Below are 19999 nucleotides of genomic sequence, written 5' to 3'. Positions count from 1 at the left end.
AAGACTGGTGGCACACCCATCTCTCACCCTCACTAGAGTCAATCCAGGTTGCTGTATTTGTCATGGAAGTTAGCAAAGTTAAAGCATATTCAATAAGCACATAAATGTAATTCCTGTCTCAAACTTTGATTTGTGGATTTAAATAGACAGAAAAAAAGTTTATAATTTTAAGTGTGGAGCCACTAATATGATCCTCCTTTCAGCAATGGTTTCATCAGGCAACAATAAAAACTAGGGACAATGTCAGAGGGATAACATAAGTACAAGGTCACAGGACAACCAGCGTCATGTGGCAAATCACCATCGTTTATGATATGAAAGTTAAAAGCTAGTGGCACACAGAACTGTAACAAGAGTACAATAAAATCACAAAATGACATCAGCAGTAGCTATAACATACTGATTACTAATAAATCAGTGCAGGAAGGCAATGTAAACATAATAAACAAACATAATAACTCATCTTGTAAAAACTGCTGGTTTTCTCTAACTATTTGCTTGCTTATGAGTGTGGCAAACAGCAGAGTGTTTTACATCTGAAGCATCGGAAACACCCGCAATAGAAATCGCACAGGTCACCCGAGTATTTCTGCAGCTTGTCCATGCTGACGTACCCTGCAAGGAGTAAGAAGAAAATAATGTGTAGCACACAAATGTCTTCTGCCTTTTACTGTCATCTATTATTACACTAGACCTTTGATACAGGTCAATAATAAACTGTGAAAAGAACAGTAACTAACAATTCTTCACCTGTAATCATGCTTTTAATTGGATATTTTTGCATATGACCACAAAGTGGTGCTTCATTTTCTGATGAGTCGGCATCAGATAGTCCAGAACTGCCAACAGAGTGATGGAGGCTTTATTAGTTTAGTAGTCAGTCTACATTTTTTAAAATCAGAATCACAATATTTATAGTTGCAAGTCCACATACTACCTTATGCTGATTTCTTCTTCACTGAACTCATCATCTGTTGGGCAATTAAAGCTTTTCAGGGAGTGCTGTAAAACAGGAGTTACTCTAATTAAGTTTATTTTAAATCCCATCACATGTAACACAAAACACAGCAAGTTCCTGAGCAATGTGCCACGATGCAAGTTCAATTAATGCAATTCAGGGTAAGTGGAAGAAAATGGATGGATGAATGAATATTCTTTATAATAAATAGCCTAGCAGACATCTACAAACATTTGTGAAAGAAAGGGTCGTTCTCAGGAGCTCAGTAAATTCCAGCGTGGTTCCGTGATAGGATGCCACCTCCGCAACAAGTTCAGCCGTGAAATTTACTCGCTATTAAAAGGGGACATGAAATGCTACACACATAAAAGCTCATTTACATCGCGGAGCCCTCCTCTCAAAAACTGACATACATGTAACTCTGTCTGTGGATTTAAGAAATAAGAGCTTAAAGTTAAAGTTTTAAAAGCATGTTTAACATCATCTTCTGTCCAGCTGTTGGCCGTAATGTTCAGGTTTGTAAAGTACTTTATAAATGAAAACAGTGTGGAGGAGAATTTGTTTGAGTCACCAGACCAGCATCTATGTCAGTTTTTGAGAGCAGGGCTCAATGGTGTAAATTACCCTTTATGTGTGTAGCATTTCCTGTCCCCTTTAAATATTCCACAAACAGCTGTTAGTGGAATTATAACAAAGTGTAAGTAAATGGAAACAACAGCAACTCAGCCACAAACAGTGTATACTGGTTTGTCACAAAGGGAGTGTGGCATGTTTCTGTATAACTGTGCACGATCAACAGAGGACTTGTTTGGCTAACTGTTTCAGCATCTCACACACATTAGTGTGGAAACGAGAATTACAGGCGTAACCTGTGTGCAGCTTATCTTGCTGCTGTCCGTACCTCATCCGCTGACTGCTCATTACGCTCCCAAATCAGCTGCCCAAACACTTTTCTCACCTCTGAAATGATACATAAATGAGAAGCTGTTTCCAACGTCATGGCAGGTTGACATTCTTTGAGCTGAACCACTCAGAAAGTGACAGTTCTTGTAAATGTTTTCAGGAACCTGAGGAAAAGCTATCAAATTTTTTTTTTAAATGAAGAGGCAAAAATCTAAAGAAGTGGTTTGTGTAGAAAATAATTCAGGGTTTTTCCTTCATTTCAAAAAGGGGTTGTGGTCCTCCCGCACAAATAAATGACCAGGATTGTAATATATAATATTTTTTTAACACTTCTTTAGTTAATTTATCCACTCATATAATATATTTTTATTTATCAAATGTCCAGAAAAAGCAGTGAACAAACTTTAAGTAGGTTAAATCAATATCTGTCAACATTTCTTTTTTATTTCTTATTATCTCTGTATGCCTCAGTCTTATCTACCAAGGACTTAGTATTGTTTAATCACAACAAATTAATAGGCGTAAATTAATCCTTACCATCTTGTACGGAGGCTGGAGGCAGCACATACTGACCAATGCTCAAAGACTTCACACTCTGCCTCTTTTCACAGGCGGACAGAAACAAGCTGTGAAATACTGTCAGCTTGTTCCAGAGGTAATCCTTGCTCTCAAAGATCCTGAAAAACAGTATTTACATGTTAAGCTTTAAAGGGATTGTGGGAAAATGCGTTACAAACACAAACGCTCCGGAGGATGATAACTGTAAAGCTTTTCAGCTCAGCATGCTAACCTAAGAGTATCAGGGCATGTAGCATCTTCACTGAAAAGGTAATCCGCTGTCCTCCAATGAGCAATGGAGCCCCCCTCTGAAGCTAAGAGATAAAAAGCGATCAGAACAAGCTAACAAAGGTGTTTCTATAAATGCCAGAGCACAATACTGTGAAAAACACTTCCTCCAACCCTCAATTCTTGATATTCTGCTAGCAAAATGGTGCAGTGATTTATTGAAAGGTACAAACATACACTACAATACAGTATGTAAGGCAAAAATTGGGCTTCAACTAAAGAAATGCAGGTTTATTATTTTTTCAAATATATATTTGAATAATTAAACAGGTCAGTGTTTGGGTCGGTCAGGTAGAAGGAGTGGATTTGAAAGACCTTCAAAAAGATTGGAGAACTATTACTTAGACTACTTTAAAAAATGCACAGAAGTCTGGCTTCTTTGAAGCAAAAAATAAAGACATTAGTGGTACCTCAAGACTTGTGCACAATACTAGAGGTCCCTTTAAATCAAGACTTTGTTAAATTACTTTAAACTTACCTTATGACAGCAGCAGCATCTTTAAGATAATTCTATAAACTTTCTTTGGTTGCTAGGTTTATTTGGATGGCTAGCTTAAACCAAAGCTAAAAACAGGATACTTACTCCAAAACATGTGACAGGTCTGTGGCACACTGCTAGAAAACCAGGCAGTCTTATAGCGAAACATGGCCAGAAAACTACGAATTAACTACTATTAGGGTAGCTTGTTTTTCATCTGCTTCTTATTTTTAAACCAAACCCCTCTTCTGCTCTGCGTTAGCCATCACAGCCAGAGTTGGCGCTCAAAATGCTCTGCTGCATTCAAATGCTGTAAAAACGGTAGGAAATGTTTTAGATTAGAGAAAGAATCTGTAGAATATCTGGCCTGCAGGTAGCCAAGTGAAAATCTGGCAAGAAAAACAACTTTTCAGGGCTTTTATAAGTTATATTTTCTTAGATATGTCATTAAACATCAAAGCCAGAAAACCTCAAACACGAGTACTTGAAATGAAAGTGACCAAAATAAAACAAAATAACTTTTTTCCCAATTTAGTGAGCTGAGTTAGCTGTGTTAAATCATTGAAAAATCACAAATTGCATGTAAGTACCTGATTTAACTGTCATTGTTATTTATACTATTACCATATCTGACTGAATAAATAAAAGGTATTAAGTGGCTGTTTTTAATTTGCTTCCTAAATGCAACAAAGAGAGACACAACAAGAAATGCACCAGGGATTTTAATTCTAAAACAGAAAGTTTCTTTTCCTTCACACAAAACGTCCTGATGTTTTCTGTTTGTTTGTTTTTTACTGTGGACCCACTGCAACAGAAAACTTCTATAGTGGATTGTGGAAAAAGCCAAACCAAAATAAACTCAGTTTTATGATGTAATATGAATGGCCATGGGAGAAGTCATCATCAGCAGGAAGACCTGTGAAAGAACACTTAAAAGTCCAGAATTTATGTCCTCTTTTATACGGTCCAGATTGGAATCTTTGCCAGCCAAGTCTGGCCTCCAGGCTTTATGTTCACAGCCCTGAGCTACACACTGTAAAGAAGAAAGACAGATGAGTTATGGGCTTTGCATGTTCTTCAGTGCTCTACATTTTACAGGTAACGAACTTACAATTGACAATTTATATTTAGCATTATTTCTTACTTATATTTGTAAAGCCACACAGGGATAAGCATGAGAAGAGCAATAGTGCATCCTACAGACTGGATATTGTGCATCTGCCCGGTCTTCACATTGTTGTTGTTACTGAACGTGAGGCTTACTTGAGTTTGTATTAATAAAGTACAATCCTGATCTCAATCCTGCATTAAAATACTCAGTATTTGTAAAGTCTTTTACGACCACTTTTAACACACAGTACTGTAATACCAACACTTTAGTATGTAGTTCATTAAAAAAAAATATATATATATATATATATAAATAAAAATATAAATTCTTTGCTGGTAATGCACTTTTATTCCCCAATCTAACTTTCCAGAATTGTAAGGTTTAATGTATGGTAAAGGAAAATACACAGTAAAGCATCTATTCTTATCCCATTAAAGCCTGAGCCATGAAAACGTTACCAGAATTTTTTTTAGGTTTATTAAACCTTCTAACACATTTTAAAAGAGAGAGAGAAAGAAATGAAATATTAATTTGCACACACCAGCTTTCATTTCTATCATATTTGTTACATCTGTGTTATTTTTGTTCTTTTTTGTTTTGTTTTGTTTCAATTTATTGCTTTCAAATTTATTGTACAATTTATTTAGGTTTTTCAGAGGGATACTGATGATGTGAAAGTCTTGTATCAAATATGATACACTTAACATTACAGGGTGAAAAATACATTTGATAAACTGTGTTTTGAGGAGGACAGGCTGATTAGTACTATTTTTTATCCTTGTCAACCATTCAGTTATATTTCTTTTGAATATATTGTGGTTTTCCCTTTAGCTTATCCCCTGGTGTCGATGTAGCCAAAACCCTCAATGAACACTACTTGATCGGTAAAGGTTTATACTTAAAACTATAGCATGTTATCAGCCCTCTGACATGGACTATTAATGTACGGCACAGCAATTTCTGCAGTACTGTATTTTAACACCAGATGGTAATATTTGCAACATCTTATACAGTAAGAGTCCATATTAGATGGTTGTTAACTACTTAGTCTGACAATACACGATAAGTATAAGCCTGCCTTAATGAAGCAGTTTTGATCAGTGCTTTTTAAAGCACACAGAAGCTGCCACTGACTTTGTCTAAATTCAGCAACCCCCTGAAAGCAAACCTGGCTCGAAATGCAGCTACATTTGTAGCAGATGTCTGATTTATCCTGACCTCATTTAAAGAAGCTATCTATACTCAGTGAGACAGCATGGAGGTAAAGGTGTTATATTATTATATTGTCAGTTTTCTCACTTGTTCACAGTGTTCACATGAGGTACACAAAGGCTTGTAGACATTGACAGCAGTACAGATGGGCTGTATGTACAGCAGCTTCTCTGCTTTGTGTTGTTTAACCTCCTCGCTGGGGTTGTCTACAGGTCATGTTTTCAGTGCTATTACATGGCCACACACTCAGAGTCTATTTACTCTGTATGTGTCCATGAATAGACAGTAACCTTGTGCTTTATAAGGAAGATATTCCTGCATCCTGGACAGCACTATTCCCACATAGCTGCTGGTATAAATCCAGAATACTGATAGTGGCACATTTGAATGGGTTTCATCCCATGCTATTACATGTCTACGCAAAGAAATTGCTTAGAAAACCACCAAGCATCTGCTTCTCCATGCGTGTGCTCGGTTCTTGCTTTGCACTGGTATGTCAGACATGACACGCATGCACAGAGGCTCAGCCTGAGCCAGTCGGTTTAGCTGAAATATTGTACCAATAAGCACAAATAATGTACATCACCAGCTTCGCACGTATATTGTTATTGGCGGCTGAGTTTCACCACTCTGGTGCTGGTGAAGCAGTTTAAAGGCAGTGATAACTCTGTTGCCATGAGAACAGCGAAGCCACACCCAGTATTTCTTCCCAACCTTCCCCCAACAACCTGCTCGAACAAAGCACTGGAAAGAGGGGCTGGTTGATGGTACATGCACTGAGGTTTAACATGTGCAGAGAGGCAGGAGAAACACGAGAGTATCTCTCTTCCCACATCAAATGAAACAGCAGCAATAATGATATGTATAATTGACTACTTGTTAAATTTGGGGGTTTTATTTGTGTGGATTAAATCTAATTGTTTCTTAAATCCCTAAATGGAGAACTGAAGCAGCCAGCTGATTATCTGATTAGTAGAGTGACAGAAGGCTGTTATACCAATATTGATTTGCCGTGGGTTGTCTTGTTTAGTGACCTAATGAAATATGTTTAGATATGAAATCCCTCTCGGACAACATGCAAATTAAAGATCTCACCTATTTTATACAATAAAACATTTTACAAATGTATTAGATTTTCACGATTATTTTTATTTTTTGTTTTGCATATCTAATAAATCTAGAGATGTATTATCACTTCGTTTTCACTGTTATATTTCACATGCGCCATTCTTTTCTTCAACTCTGGCCATGTCGTTGTTTGTTGTCCAGAAATTATTCAGAAAATCTCAGTTATGTTAATAAAAAAATAATAACTAAATACAGGGTTTTTCTCCTTCCCTTTTTGCCTCATGTCCTGATTTTGTCCTTTCAGTGTCGTTCATGCTGGACAGAAAAATGTTCTGTGGTGGCAGAGCTGAATGCCCAGAGCTCATCCATCTCTCCTCTGACCCTCATGATGTTGTTCCTTTGTGTGGTAGCCTGGAGTTTTGCGCAGTATTGCCATAGTTAGTGTGTTGTTGTTGTTGTTGTTGTTGTTAGGGCTTTAACTATTCATTCTCATTTTGTTCATTTGATAATTATTGTCTAGATTAACTGATCAGTATGCGTGTGCTTGCCACTTTCTTAGGTAGACATTGCTAGCACTGGGTTGGACCTTTTTTCCTTTAAAACCGTCCTGATTCACATGACATAGATTCAACAAGGTGCTGGAAACATTCCTCGGAGATTTAGGTCCATATTGACATGATAGCGTGACAGAGTTGCTGCAGATTTGCTGGCTGCACATCCGTGATGTGAATCACCCGTTCCACCACATCCCAAAGGTGCTCTGTTGGACTGAGATCTGTTAACTGTGGAGGCCGTTTGAGTACAGTGAACTCATTGTCATGTTGGAAACATTTAGAGATGCTCTTCTGCATACTTTTGTTGTTACAGTAGTTGTTTGAGTTACTGTTACCTTCCTATCAGCTTAAAGCAGTATGCCCATTCTCATGTGATCATTGACATCAACAAGACCAACAAGATTCAGAGAACTACTTCTCATAGGACGTTTTCTCTTCTTGGATCTGTTCTCTATAAAACCAAGAGATGGTTGTGCAGGAAAATCTTTGCTGTGTCTAAATCGAACTTGTCATGTGACTGGCTAATTCCATATTTCTGTTAGAGAGCAGTTACCTAATCAATAATTTTAACAATGTGTACAGGATTTTGACTTCATAAGAAAGAAGATTGGAAACCTAGTGAAAATTGTAGCTTTTTTTTTTTTTTTTAAGATGGCAGCACGTACACACACATGTATCGACACAGCACTCCCATCTAAAGTGCATCTTTTTATATTTTTGTGTTTTTTTTCACTGCGTTTTCCTGCAATGCACTGAGCACTTTCAGTCGTCAGGAACTGATAGACTGGAATAGACAGCCTCAATATAGGACTACAGGTCTATAACCCTCACGTCTGTAGTCACGTGTAGCTGATAGTGTCTCAGCACATCAGAAACTGTTTACCCCCCTCCTCCCTTCCTGTTACATCCCCATGTAATGGGAAGAGTTGCATGGGGATGCTCTTCGTGGACTATAGCACAGCGTTCAACACCATAATCCAAACTGCAAGTGTTCCAGTTTGGACATCCTTACCACCAAACTGGAGCACCTCCACGTCCTCCCTGCCATTTCATCCTGGATCAAAGAATTTCTCATCAATCAGCCTTAATGAGTCCAATTTGCAACCCCATCACCAGCTCCTCCTGTCTCAGGAAAACCAGGGCCATGACAGGTGACTCCTCACAGTCCGATCACCACCTGTGTGACCTGCTGCCCTATGGCCGGTGCCTCAGGGCATTTAGTTCCCACACCTCCAGGCTCACAAGCAGCTTCTTCCCCTGGGCCATTCAGACTGTTAACACTATCCCTCCCACACACCCCACCTCTACATCCAAAGCACTTTGCAACTCGTTTTCTAATGTGTGCGTTTCTATTATTTTTGTAAAAATGTCTCTTGTTTTGTATGTGTCCCTATCGATTGTTCGTTGTACATGAAAATAAAGGGTTATTCTATTCTATTCTATTCTATTCTATTCTATTCTATTCTATTCTATTCTATTCTATTAGATTATAACTGACTTAAATTGTTGACCAGCTAACACATTTAATCCCAGATGACAAATTATTCAAGGATTTTAGCTCAGATTTCTTTCATAATATATGAAAAATATAACATCAGTAGTCTCTATTTCTTTTCTTTTTTCTTTTTTGCACACTAGACTCATTTATAGTCCTGATTCGCTGATTTATCTGAATTTTCTAAATCCCTGCTGTGGATTTATTTTAGAGGGACTGAGATACATATGAAAGCTACAATCACAGAGGAATTCAAGGTTGTAAATGGAGTTAAATGTTCAATGAAGCACATTGACCAGAAGCATTTAAATAATCAGCAGAATGACTATAAATCAAGATTTTTAAAAAAAGGATAAGAGGAAAAAAGTACACTTGTCACTGACTTCCCTGCCACGTGGGGGCTGTAGAGGTGTTTCTCGTGTGAGGGGACTTTCCAGCACAGAGAGGTCTCGATCATGACGGGATGTGTATAAAATAGTGTCCAGAGGTCTCAGACAAGCTGAGTGTCTTTATGAATAGTTCCTTTCTCTGAATTTTATATACTGCTTCCAGACGTCACCAGATATCCAGTCAGCGGTCTCAGCGCAGCAGTTTATCAGTGCGATGGAACAGTAAACCATCCTAGCGTTACATCACTGAAGGTTTCATTTTCTATCCACACCGGTCTGTCACTATAACTTGCATTCAGTTTAGTTCTGTGTTAAATGAGCAGTCTATTATCCACACATTTCTCTCTCCCTCTATCAAGTCTCTTTCTCTCCAGCTGAACCAACAACATCAAAGGAGTGTGCTTCAAATCGCAGGTGTTGAAGGATTAAGGCCACCGCAGGATGGGGTTTTTATTCTCGGTTTCATCTTTGATGTTGTGTCTCTTTCACTCAATCGTGTCTCTAACATGTAACATGGATTTGTAGCCTAAAGGCTCCACTGATAACCTGAAAGTATGGAGTGTCTTCAGTCTCACACAGCTATGCCTTAATTGATCAATGTTAGTAGCGGCACATATCAATCAGAGGAAAGGGAACAGGTAACAATTGTATTATTACTATTATTATTATTATTAATAAATGAATATTAATCATTATAAATTACATAATTGTGAGCAAAACGTTGATCCAGACAGTTTTATGTGACTGCTCTGTGAGGTAGATGGCTCATCTTGGTCCAAACCGAACAAGCTCTGGAACTTAGAATAAAAGCTGTAAAGTCTTCATCCATAAATCCATTCATGATGTCCAGAGAACTAATCCTAATGACTCTGGTGATCCCCTTAATTAAGAAGTGCCACCTAGGTTGATGTGTGTTTGCTGCAGAAAGGGGAAGTGAATACACTGACCATCTTTTCTTTCATTGTAATGCTGGGATACACCTTTAAGCTTGTTAATCATGTGTATGTTTTTCACATGAACTATCCACTTAAACTTCACTGGTAAGCACAATGGCAGCTTTCTGCCCCAACAGGATGGTGTACCTCACTACATCAGAACACCCAAGGCAATGATTTGACCTTTACATTCCCTAGATCGCAGTCCAATTGAACAAGTGTTACCCATGGAGACTCCCCCTTATAACCTGTAGAACCCAAAGGATCCACTGCTGCAAATCATCAAGACAGAACTTGAAAAACTTGAAACTTTCATGACAAATACTTTTATGACAAAAACTGACAAATAGTCATGAAAAGCTGTTACGTTTTTGTACATATAGACACAAATTGTTATGCTTTGTGTCAGGATATCTCTGTGTTGTCCTTTTAAAATTGCTCTCTGAATTCTTGGCAAGCAAAGGGGGGAAATAAGGGGGGGAAAGCATCTTAAATGACACATAAACACTGATATTAAAAACTAATGAATTTTTTCTAAAATATTGGGTTAGGGTTGGATTATCACCAGTGAAGCCATAGAACTTGGAAGATTACAAGTGTGAATTATTTATTCTTCTACATGAGGTTGTATATATGGGACTGTTCATATGACAATTTGTGTCAAGGAACACGAATCCATACATCACAAGACGTGAATACAAAAACAGTTGCCATCAGACTTAGGATCCAAAATGGAGGATGCCAGAAATGACAGGGAAACTCAGAAACGGCTTTATGGAAATTAAGACTCAAAACAAGGAAATTAGGCTAAACAAAAACTAAGAACTCTTTCACTAGGAAATAACACAGAACCTACAGGGTGCACAGCTACAGCAAAAGAGGGATGAAACAACACAGAACAAAGGGAGACGGAAACAATAAATGCACACACGGGATAGCGAGAGGACAGGAAGCAGGTGGGGGAACAGCTGGCAGCAATCAAGGAAGACAATACAGGGGAAGCAAAACGAAACATAACACACATGAGACAAAGACTAGCAAAATGGAAGTGGAGACTTGACTTGACAAGACACAGGGGAGGCAGGATGACGCAAGGAAATAAACAGAAGCCTATAACTGTAACTAAGAAAACCCGAGAACACGAATACTAGACACAACAAGAACAAAGAACAGCACTGAGGCGGATATACCTGAAGGAGAAATCAGGAAACTAAAGACTAGTATGTCTTAATGAACATAAATTAAAATGAATGATAAAAAGTTCAGAAACACAAAACGTTGGATCAAAATCTAGGATCATGAAAAGACTGTGGTGTCCCATAGGCTTTAACAGGTTGTTGGATGTTTTGAGAGCATGACAGGGGCATAAAAAATACAGTCTGAACAAAAGTATGGGGCTATGTATACGTTACACCTGTAGGAGCTGCTGGACCATGAAAACCCATATAATGAAGCTCCTAGCGAACACATTTTGTGCTTATGCAAAAGCCAGAGTAGGTCTGGAACAGATATCTAGACAGCAGGGCATTGGTGACTTTGTGCATTATTTGTAATAAAACCTTTCACAGATGATTGGGGAATATCTAGAATGGGAAAAATAACCACTCTTCAGTGAACTCTTTAGGGACGACCCATTTTTGGCAAATGTTTATAAAGACAGACTGCTTGGCTAGGTGCTTGGTTTTATACACCTGAAAACACCTGCATTCAAATCTAAGATGGGGTAATCAGGGTATGCCTCCACTATTATTGCATGAGTCACTATAATAATTTTAGCATCCTCAGTTTTGTATTTAATCAAATTAAAATGTCTTCTTTGTTCTTCTTCTTTTTTCTGAGCAAATTTCCTTGTAAATGTCAACATGCAAACACACTAACCTGGTGATCGCTGCCTTTATTATCAGAAAAATTTCAGTTATGTATCCTGAGATTTTGGAATACATCCATCAGTCATCCTTGTCAGGGGCTTTTTATTTTTTAGTCTTTTTTTTATGGAACTCAGTCTGGTAATAACTTGCAACACTGTGTGCTTATTTTAGCTGTAATTGCTGATTACCTAGATAGGTTTGAGCTGCTTGGACTGCCTATGGCCAAGTTATCTACATATAAAACTAATTTGATATTTAATGAAATGCTGCTATTGCCCGCACCCCCACATTTAGGCCACAGCCACCTTTTAAAGCAGCGTCTTTGAGTCTAAGGCCCATTTCAACAGGAAAAATCCTCATCACAAAACTGGACTGTTTTCAAAATCAAACTCATTTTTACTTCATTGAATATCCTCAAAGTAATGCTCCATTTAAATAGCTTCAATATACACAAAGTGTCACTGTGTTGTTTGATTATGGAGCCACGAGACACAGCACTTTTTAAATGGACAGATCTTAGCCTGATAGCCAGAACTATCATGTTCATCTTGTTTTGTTCCTTTTCAGTCCAATGGAGCATCCGCTCGGGCTGATTTACACAGATGTGGAAATTTGAGTTTCTCAAACTGATCACTGTACACAAATGTATCTGCCTGAAGCTAAAAACATTTCAGGTTGACGCTGATGTGTTTATCCATACGTACAATATGCGGGTTTTGTTGGGGTTTTAAGACTGAAACGGAGTGGAGTAAAAACAGTTTGGTATATTCCTCCGTTTGTCGCTAAGTAGTGATGTCTCCAGTGTACCATATACAAAGTAATGTTCCCTGTCATGGCGCAGATTGGGTAATTGCTCATTCTGGTGCAGCACTCATTGGATAGATTGCTTTTTATTTTTTTCTAAATGAAGAAACCACCATTTAGTGTTACATTGCCTGGTGAATCAGTCAGATAAATGGAAGATTCTGGATCCCGGCAAGCATCTTTTTCATCTTAATGAAAGGATCTCAAAACCCTACTTATGCTATGAGTGGCTGAAATCAAATTAGTTTTGTGAGAAATGCAAACTGTCACAGGCAAATACTGCTGTCCAACTTTCTAAAATCACGCTTTTTCACTTGTCGAAAGGGGGGACAAGGAAACTTTTCAGAGTGACCGTTCTGATGCTAGCTGTAGGCTCTGTGCCAACCTTTAACCCCGGTTGGGTCATTGGGGTGTGTTGGTGTGCTGAGGAGGGACATTGCTTTCCCGACCGTATGAACCAGTGTAGACAACAGCCGAGCAGCATCTGACAGTAGGGTGAGAGGAAATGTCGCAGCCTCCACCGGCTAACCTTCAGGGCAACGGGCTCACTCTTAGGCAGGCATATATTGAAGACTCATACATGCATCACAGTCATGTGCAAACACATGGCACGTGTTCATCAATCTGCAAGACTGCACGGAGGTGTTGGTTAGGCAACACGCAGAGAGAAAGATGCATTTGAACAGAGGACACCTGCGAGACACACACTGCAGAATCAAAGTTTTAACTGACTTGATGAAAGTTTGTGTCTCACCAAGGACTGTCGTGCTGCGAGGCCAGACCACGTGTGAATCTTATTTGCCCTTTTAGTTACTTGGGTCCATGATGACTCATCTTTTGGAGTTTGGAGGAAGGCATCACTAAGAAATGGTCACTCCCTGGGGTTAACATCATGCTGAGCACCAGCCATGTAGACTAATGACTTCACTCCCGTCATCTTCTGTCATCTCTAACTGTGCCCTTGAGTTTATGAACTTATGTTTCATCCAACTTTCCAACTAGTCATCCAGCTGTTATTTTCAGGCTTGAAATTGTAGTTGATTTTCACAAGCTAGTCTCTCAAATTAATATGACTTTAATGAAGACGATGATAGAAACACACCCATCTGAATGATCTCAATGCACTCCTTATTAGAACCACACCTGTGGTTATCTGCTAGGGGGATCTCGGTGTTTATTCAAGGATAGTTATGTTAACTACTCTATAAATTACCTTAAAGCTGGTTGGTTAAAAGCAGTTGCAAGGAGACTCAAAGATAGCTCAGGTCACCATTAATCAGATCAGCACAAAAACTGAATTCTCCATTCTCTTTTGTCAACTTTTGGCTTAAAGTGGACTCAGTGAACAGACTCAAAAAACTGTCAGTAGTTTTAAAAGGTCTATTGAAAGGATGGTGAGTTTTTGCAACCAACTGTGAGTGAATGGGGAGGTTGAATATTTCACAGGGCAGTGACCGGAAACTCTGCCAGAGAAGATGTTAGCAGCTGCCAAGGTGAGTTGAACAGTTTGAAATGAACTTCCAGTGGCTTACTTGTTTGTTTTCCTCAACAGGAACACCAGAGGGGTACGCGATTTGCAGGGTCGAATCCGTAACTGACGAGGAAATGGAGGTGGAAAGTGGAAAGGCAGGTGGAGAGCTGGTAAGTCATTTCCCTCCAGGGAATAAAAGAAGTAAGACTGGAGGTGACAGGTTTGGCTGAAAGTTTTTGCAAGACTTCCTGGGATAAGTGAAGATGCAGAAGGACAGGTTTTCAGTTCAGGCTCCAAGCAACGAACAAGGAAGAAGATGGACATAAGGGGTTACAGAGCAAATAGGTAAAACGCCTCCAGGTAACAAGCAAGGTCTGATTAGCACCATAATGGCAATGATGATCTGGTGCAGAACAAGATGTATAATCCAGCATTTTAATACCAGGAGCCTAATTACATAACGCAGAACACTTATGGAAAGGAGACTCTGTGCAGGGCGGTCAGCAAAGCAGAGCCAGCCCAACAATTCCACCTGAGACTAGAGAGAAAGGGTCAGAGTTAAAACCAGATACAAGTCAGTGTGTAGACTATCTGCAATAAGACCAGTACGGCTAAAAATTCAGATGTTGCAAAGAAGTTGTGCAATCTTGATTGAATCTAAATATCACAAAAGAGTGATTCAGTGCTAGTATCAGAGATACTGATATTTTTATAAACCACTGAATTACAAATAAAACATGTTATGTATATAAGTTTTAAATAGCACTGAACGGCCTCTATTATTATTATGTGTATTTTATTACTACCACTGAATGAATGTCAAACTAACATTAACTAAGTACTACATTATCCTCCTATCATTGTAATACAAGTACAACACAGAGAAATATAGTACATATGAATTTGACCAATTTAAGAGCTTTTATAGAAACATCAAAATGATTTGAGTAATTACCAGTACTAATAATTTAGGCCACCTGTGGCATAAACAGTGTGATTATGGTGTGATTATTTTATTTATATTAAACACAGCATTTTATTATTACTACTGACAAATTTTTGTGTCACCAAATGTCAAGCCAGTTAGTAAGTATTATTTTATCCTCCTATCACTGTAGTATAAGTATGAAGAAGAAAAATATCTTGTATAAATGAATAATTATACTATGTAAAAGTATGGTGCCTGGAGAACATTGGAGGGCATATGAAAGCATTCTCCAACATCCAGATTTTTATGCTCAGGTTTCTCAGATGTGCTTAGCTTCATCCTCTGTGATCAGATTTGTTGCTTGTTGCTTGCTGCGACTATAACAAATGAATAACAGCCCTTTAAATGTTTGAAAGGTTTTGTTCCCACATTAACAAGGTTTACACGCAGCATCCCTAAAACAGAAACTTACTTAAGCGTCAGCACGAACTGACGTAAACACGGGACAGTTGTGAATAACCTAAAGAATATTAATGGATGTCTGGCTTCTTTCACATTGCGACGCTGTGATCTCGAGACGCGCTCCCGCTCGTTTTTCCAGCGCAGGATGCCCCTGTCTAAACACAGGCCACATCCTCTTCTTATAACACTTAACACACATGCAGCTTACGTTTTGGCAGTGTCTCTAAAACCTACATCTCTGTTTTCTGTTACCTGCTGTCACAGTAAAAGAAATGAACTAACCTAAACTGTATCTCTTCAGTAATAAGCCTCTGCCATATCAGGGAGAAGCTAACAGACAATTTACAACAATGTCAACAATAAAAAAGTTACATTAAGAAGAAAAATAAAACGTTACTATGAATAGTTTAAAAGCATCCTGGTGTTTGTAGAAGGCTGCTTAGTTTACGGACAGTTTTTCCTGCTTGCGGAGGCCAAATAGCACAGAAGCTGAGGCTATCATTATTGTGGCAAATTCTAAACTGTTGAGACTTATCTGCCAGTTTGGGTTACTGTTGTAGATCTCCCCTGAGAGGCAGCAAAAGCAGGGGACAAGCTGACTGGAGTTTTACACAGAGGAGCGCCATTTTGTTTAAGTGTTTCTGACTGTTGCTCTGCATGCCTCCGTAGGGCATCGAAGCACAACGTGAGTCACTCCACTGTCAAAACCCCTGATGAAATGGCCCACTAATTTACCTGAGGTCATCTATGATTTCATCATTAACGTGTCGTTCCAAAACTTTTACTTTCTGTCGATGACATCAGTGATGATAAAACGCCTGGTGCGCTCCTCCACAGCCAGCTCGGATGTTATCCTTTATTAATAATTGAGGGTAAGCTGTGTCTAACCTTGACTTTATTGTGGATTAGTATGTGAGGTATTTATATATATATTACCATCTTTGATAGCCAGTGCCATATCTACCATATCCACCCATCTGAAACATTGAGTTTAAGTGTTTCTGACACTTCTATGGCCACAGATGGACATAATCAAGCAACTGGATATGCAGACTGCTTCTATAAACATTTGTGAAAGACTGTTGTGATACCTGTGCAAGAAGTCCACTCATGAAATTTCCTTGTTACTAAGTATTCCAACAAAGTGGAAGTGACTGGGAACGACAGCGGCTCAGCCATGAAGTGGTAGGCCACGTAAAATCACAGAGGTTGCCGAGGCACATAGTGAAAAGAGGTTGCAAACTTTCGGCAGAGTCAATCATTACTGACCTCAAAACTTCATGTGACCCTTAGATTAGCTCAACAACCGTGTGGAGAGAGCCTCGTAGAATGGGTTTCCATGCCCAAGAGCTGCATCCAAGCCTTACATCAGCAAGCACAATACAAAGTGTCAGATGCAGTGGTGTAAAGCACGCTGCCACTGGATTCTTGAGCAGTGGAGACGTGTTCTCTGGAGAGACAAATTTTGCAAGGATTGTCAAAAATTCCCACAAATATATTCCTTAACCTTCTGGAAAGCCAGAAGAGTTGAAGCTACACCCTACAGATGAAGAATGGGATGTTACTCAAGTTCATATTCCTGTGATGACACATGAGTGAATACTTCTGGCAGTACAGTGAACCTAATCGTAACATAATAAATGTTACGCTTGCTGAACTCTCATATCAATGAAATTAGCTGATACATAGATTTGATACAGTGAAGTAAAGTGGAAGCAACACGCATGCCATTAATGTCAAGATGAAATGTTACAGGATTATTTATTGACAATGGGATTTATAGTTGATTAGAATTTAACAAACGCCTCATCATGCACAAAGGTGAAAACAAGGCTCACAAAACTGAGCTCAGTAGTAGAACTAATAGACATTACCCTAAAAAAGAAAAGCGTCAGGCTATCTCCAACAAAGTCAGTCAATTCCCTTTGCTTGTATGTTAAAAATGTGCCTGTGTTTCCTCAGCCCTCTGTTCACACCGACACAAGGGCAGGCATTTTTCATTTCACACTCAGGCTGGAGATTGTGAGTTCTCTCTTGTGTTGCAGTTCTTGGTTCAGGTTACCGCTAACTCTGGCGGGAACTCAGCCTGCTGTGACCTTCACCTTGGCCCTGCATATCTGCTCAGTGCAGCAGGATCTCAAATAGCAAAATACCAATACTGTATGTATACGTATGTAGAGTTCCCTAATTAGGATGAAGCTGCAAATACACTTTATACTAAACATTCACTGATTACTGACTTAATGCGGGTGCGATATTGAAAAGCATTTGCCCCTTTTTATTAAATGAGGCTAAAAACTTAAAGGTATTTGGTTCTTTTGGCCAATGGTTTAAATAGTTTGCAGCATGTAGTGTTTAAATAACAGAAATGCTTCTGAATATAATGCACTGTTATTACAAAAGGTAAAAAGTCTGTCAATCACGGTGTTGACCTTGATTATCCTGCTAATACTTGGTTAAATATTGATCCTGCTGTTATGTGTTTTTGAGATGTGAGCAAACAGTAACAATTCTTTGTGTAGATTAAATGCTGATCGGTTAAAAAAGTTAGTTTTAACAGTTCACCATGATGGGGAAGAAGTGTGAATATAATTACTGAGCTGGTAGTTATGCAATGCTTTTGTACTCTAAGCACTACAAGTGCTTTTTACTACTAGCCTAATTCATCCAATCTCCCACACATTCACATGAGCGCTTCTTTTGATACCTAAGGGCCTCGTCTAACATTTAAACACATACTTATACTCAAATGGATGCACCAGGAGCACGTCAGGGTTCAGTATTTTGCCCAAGGATGCCTCCACATGCTGACTGCTGTAGCTGGGGATCCAACCACCCACCATCTGACTGGTAGATGACCTGATCTACCCCTGAACCACAGCCACCTGCAAAGTCAGGGATGAGAAGCACAACAAGGGTTAAACTGTTTTAACTGTGTTTCACTTCATTACTCAAACTTCTCCACACCAGGGACTAAGCTAAAGAACCAACAACAGCATCCACAAAAACAAGAGTACACACTTTACTGTCATCCACAGCTACAACAAGTAAACATGGGTCTGCAAAGTTCTGTGTAGCACCTATTATGCCTTTAAAGAAAAAATGAATGTGGATATCCTGGGTAAAAGGTCAGAACTCAAATTAAAATATATTTGACATGATTTTGTTCTTTAAAAACAAAATATGATTGCCAAGGACATTACCCATCTATCATTATCCACCCTCAGCTATCTCTGCTGATGTAACAAGCTCTTGCTTGACTGGTTTTTATTTGTGTTCTCATATTGCATGATGTGGCCTGAGATTCTTCCTGGAGGAGTGTTTTTTTTCCCTTAAAAGTGCATCAGCTATGTGTATTAGGGAGTACACTTTAAGTGTTGTTATGTAAGAAATGCATCACACGGTGCATTCATAGTAATAAAAGGCAAAAGATTTTTCTGCGTGCAAAAACTGCAGAACTACTGACCAGACTGGATTCTGAGTTTTCCCTGTTTCCAGTTTGTTTTTGACGTGCAAGTTGACTGGCACTGCTATGGTTTGCTTGCTTGCAGAGTTAATTGGCTAAAAAACCAGACTATCCTTTCCAAGTGAATATCAAACACAGCATGTTGAGCGACACTTTGGATTTCAGTTCTCCAAAGACACAAACCAACACACAGTGGTGCTTTTTTTCTTCACCCAGTCACTTATTTTGCTTTTCCCAACTGTTTTTATGCTTGCCTGACTAAAAACCTTCATCTCAGGATATTCTGCTGTAAATCTAATTTACCCAAACTCTTGAACTAAGTGCACTTTATGATACGAATAAAGCAGCAATCTTTAAGAAAAATATTTCAAGCCTGTGCATTAACATTGCAAAAACCATGCCTCCGCATAGCGTGCAGTGACATTACTGTAAACACATTCTTTGGCCCATTAGGTTTACAGTGAGTCCTCATGACATCAGTACTTTAATGTCTTCTTCTGGGCTTTTACTTGTTATTACTGTTTGTTTAAGAAAAGCCGCAAAACACTTTTTTCTGCTAACATTCATTAAAAGAATGAACTTAAAAATCATTAACAATGACACTTAATCATACATTCTTTTAATTAAACACAACTATTGTCGCAAGACTTTATGTAGTCCTGTGAAAATGCCAGTCTGGAGTATTGAGATGTGCACAAAACATCACAACGTTCTCAACAAAGTCACTGACTGTACAATGCTTTGAGGAATTGCAAAAAATAATAATAACTTAAAGTCCATGACAGAAAAAGACTGAACAAGTATGAAAGGGTTGGAGGGAAACCTGTTCTCTCTAATGGCAGCGCAGCTTAGGCTTGCAAAGCTGTATTTGAACAAACCACAAGGCTTCTGGAACAATGTCCTTTGGACAGATGAAACCAAAGTGGAGATGTTTGGCCATAATCCACAGCACCATGTTTGGTGAACACAAACACAGCATATCAGCACAAATACCTCGTACCAACTGTCAGTACGGTGGTGGAGGAGTTTGTTTGTTTTACAGCCAGGGGAC

At 38.8% G+C, this 19999-nt stretch overlaps 1 protein-coding gene across 1 annotated transcript; it reads right to left on the bottom strand.

Moving 5' to 3' along the window:
• Positions 1 to 280: 280 nt before the first annotated feature.
• On the bottom strand, positions 281 to 3635 carry terb2 (telomere repeat binding bouquet formation protein 2). The gene is made up of 7 exons (XM_005724292.1): positions 3291 to 3635; positions 2652 to 2733; positions 2399 to 2538; positions 1860 to 1918; positions 938 to 1002; positions 751 to 839; positions 281 to 615 (listed from the first exon to the last, which is right to left on the bottom strand). Exons 1-7 carry the CDS (start codon positions 3352 to 3354, stop codon positions 503 to 505), a joined length of 612 nt encoding a protein of 203 aa, XP_005724349.1. The 5' UTR covers positions 3355 to 3635; the 3' UTR covers positions 281 to 502.
• Between the last annotated feature and the right edge of the window lie 16364 nt (positions 3636 to 19999).

Source organism: Pundamilia nyererei, unplaced genomic scaffold, assembly GCF_000239375.1.
Source record: "Pundamilia nyererei isolate P.nyererei 1_Seehausen unplaced genomic scaffold, PunNye1.0 scaffold00011, whole genome shotgun sequence".
NCBI lineage: Eukaryota > Metazoa > Chordata > Actinopteri > Cichliformes > Cichlidae > Pundamilia > Pundamilia nyererei.
Note: the sequence above shows the minus strand (reverse complement) of the source record. Positions and strands in the feature narration are given on the sequence as shown.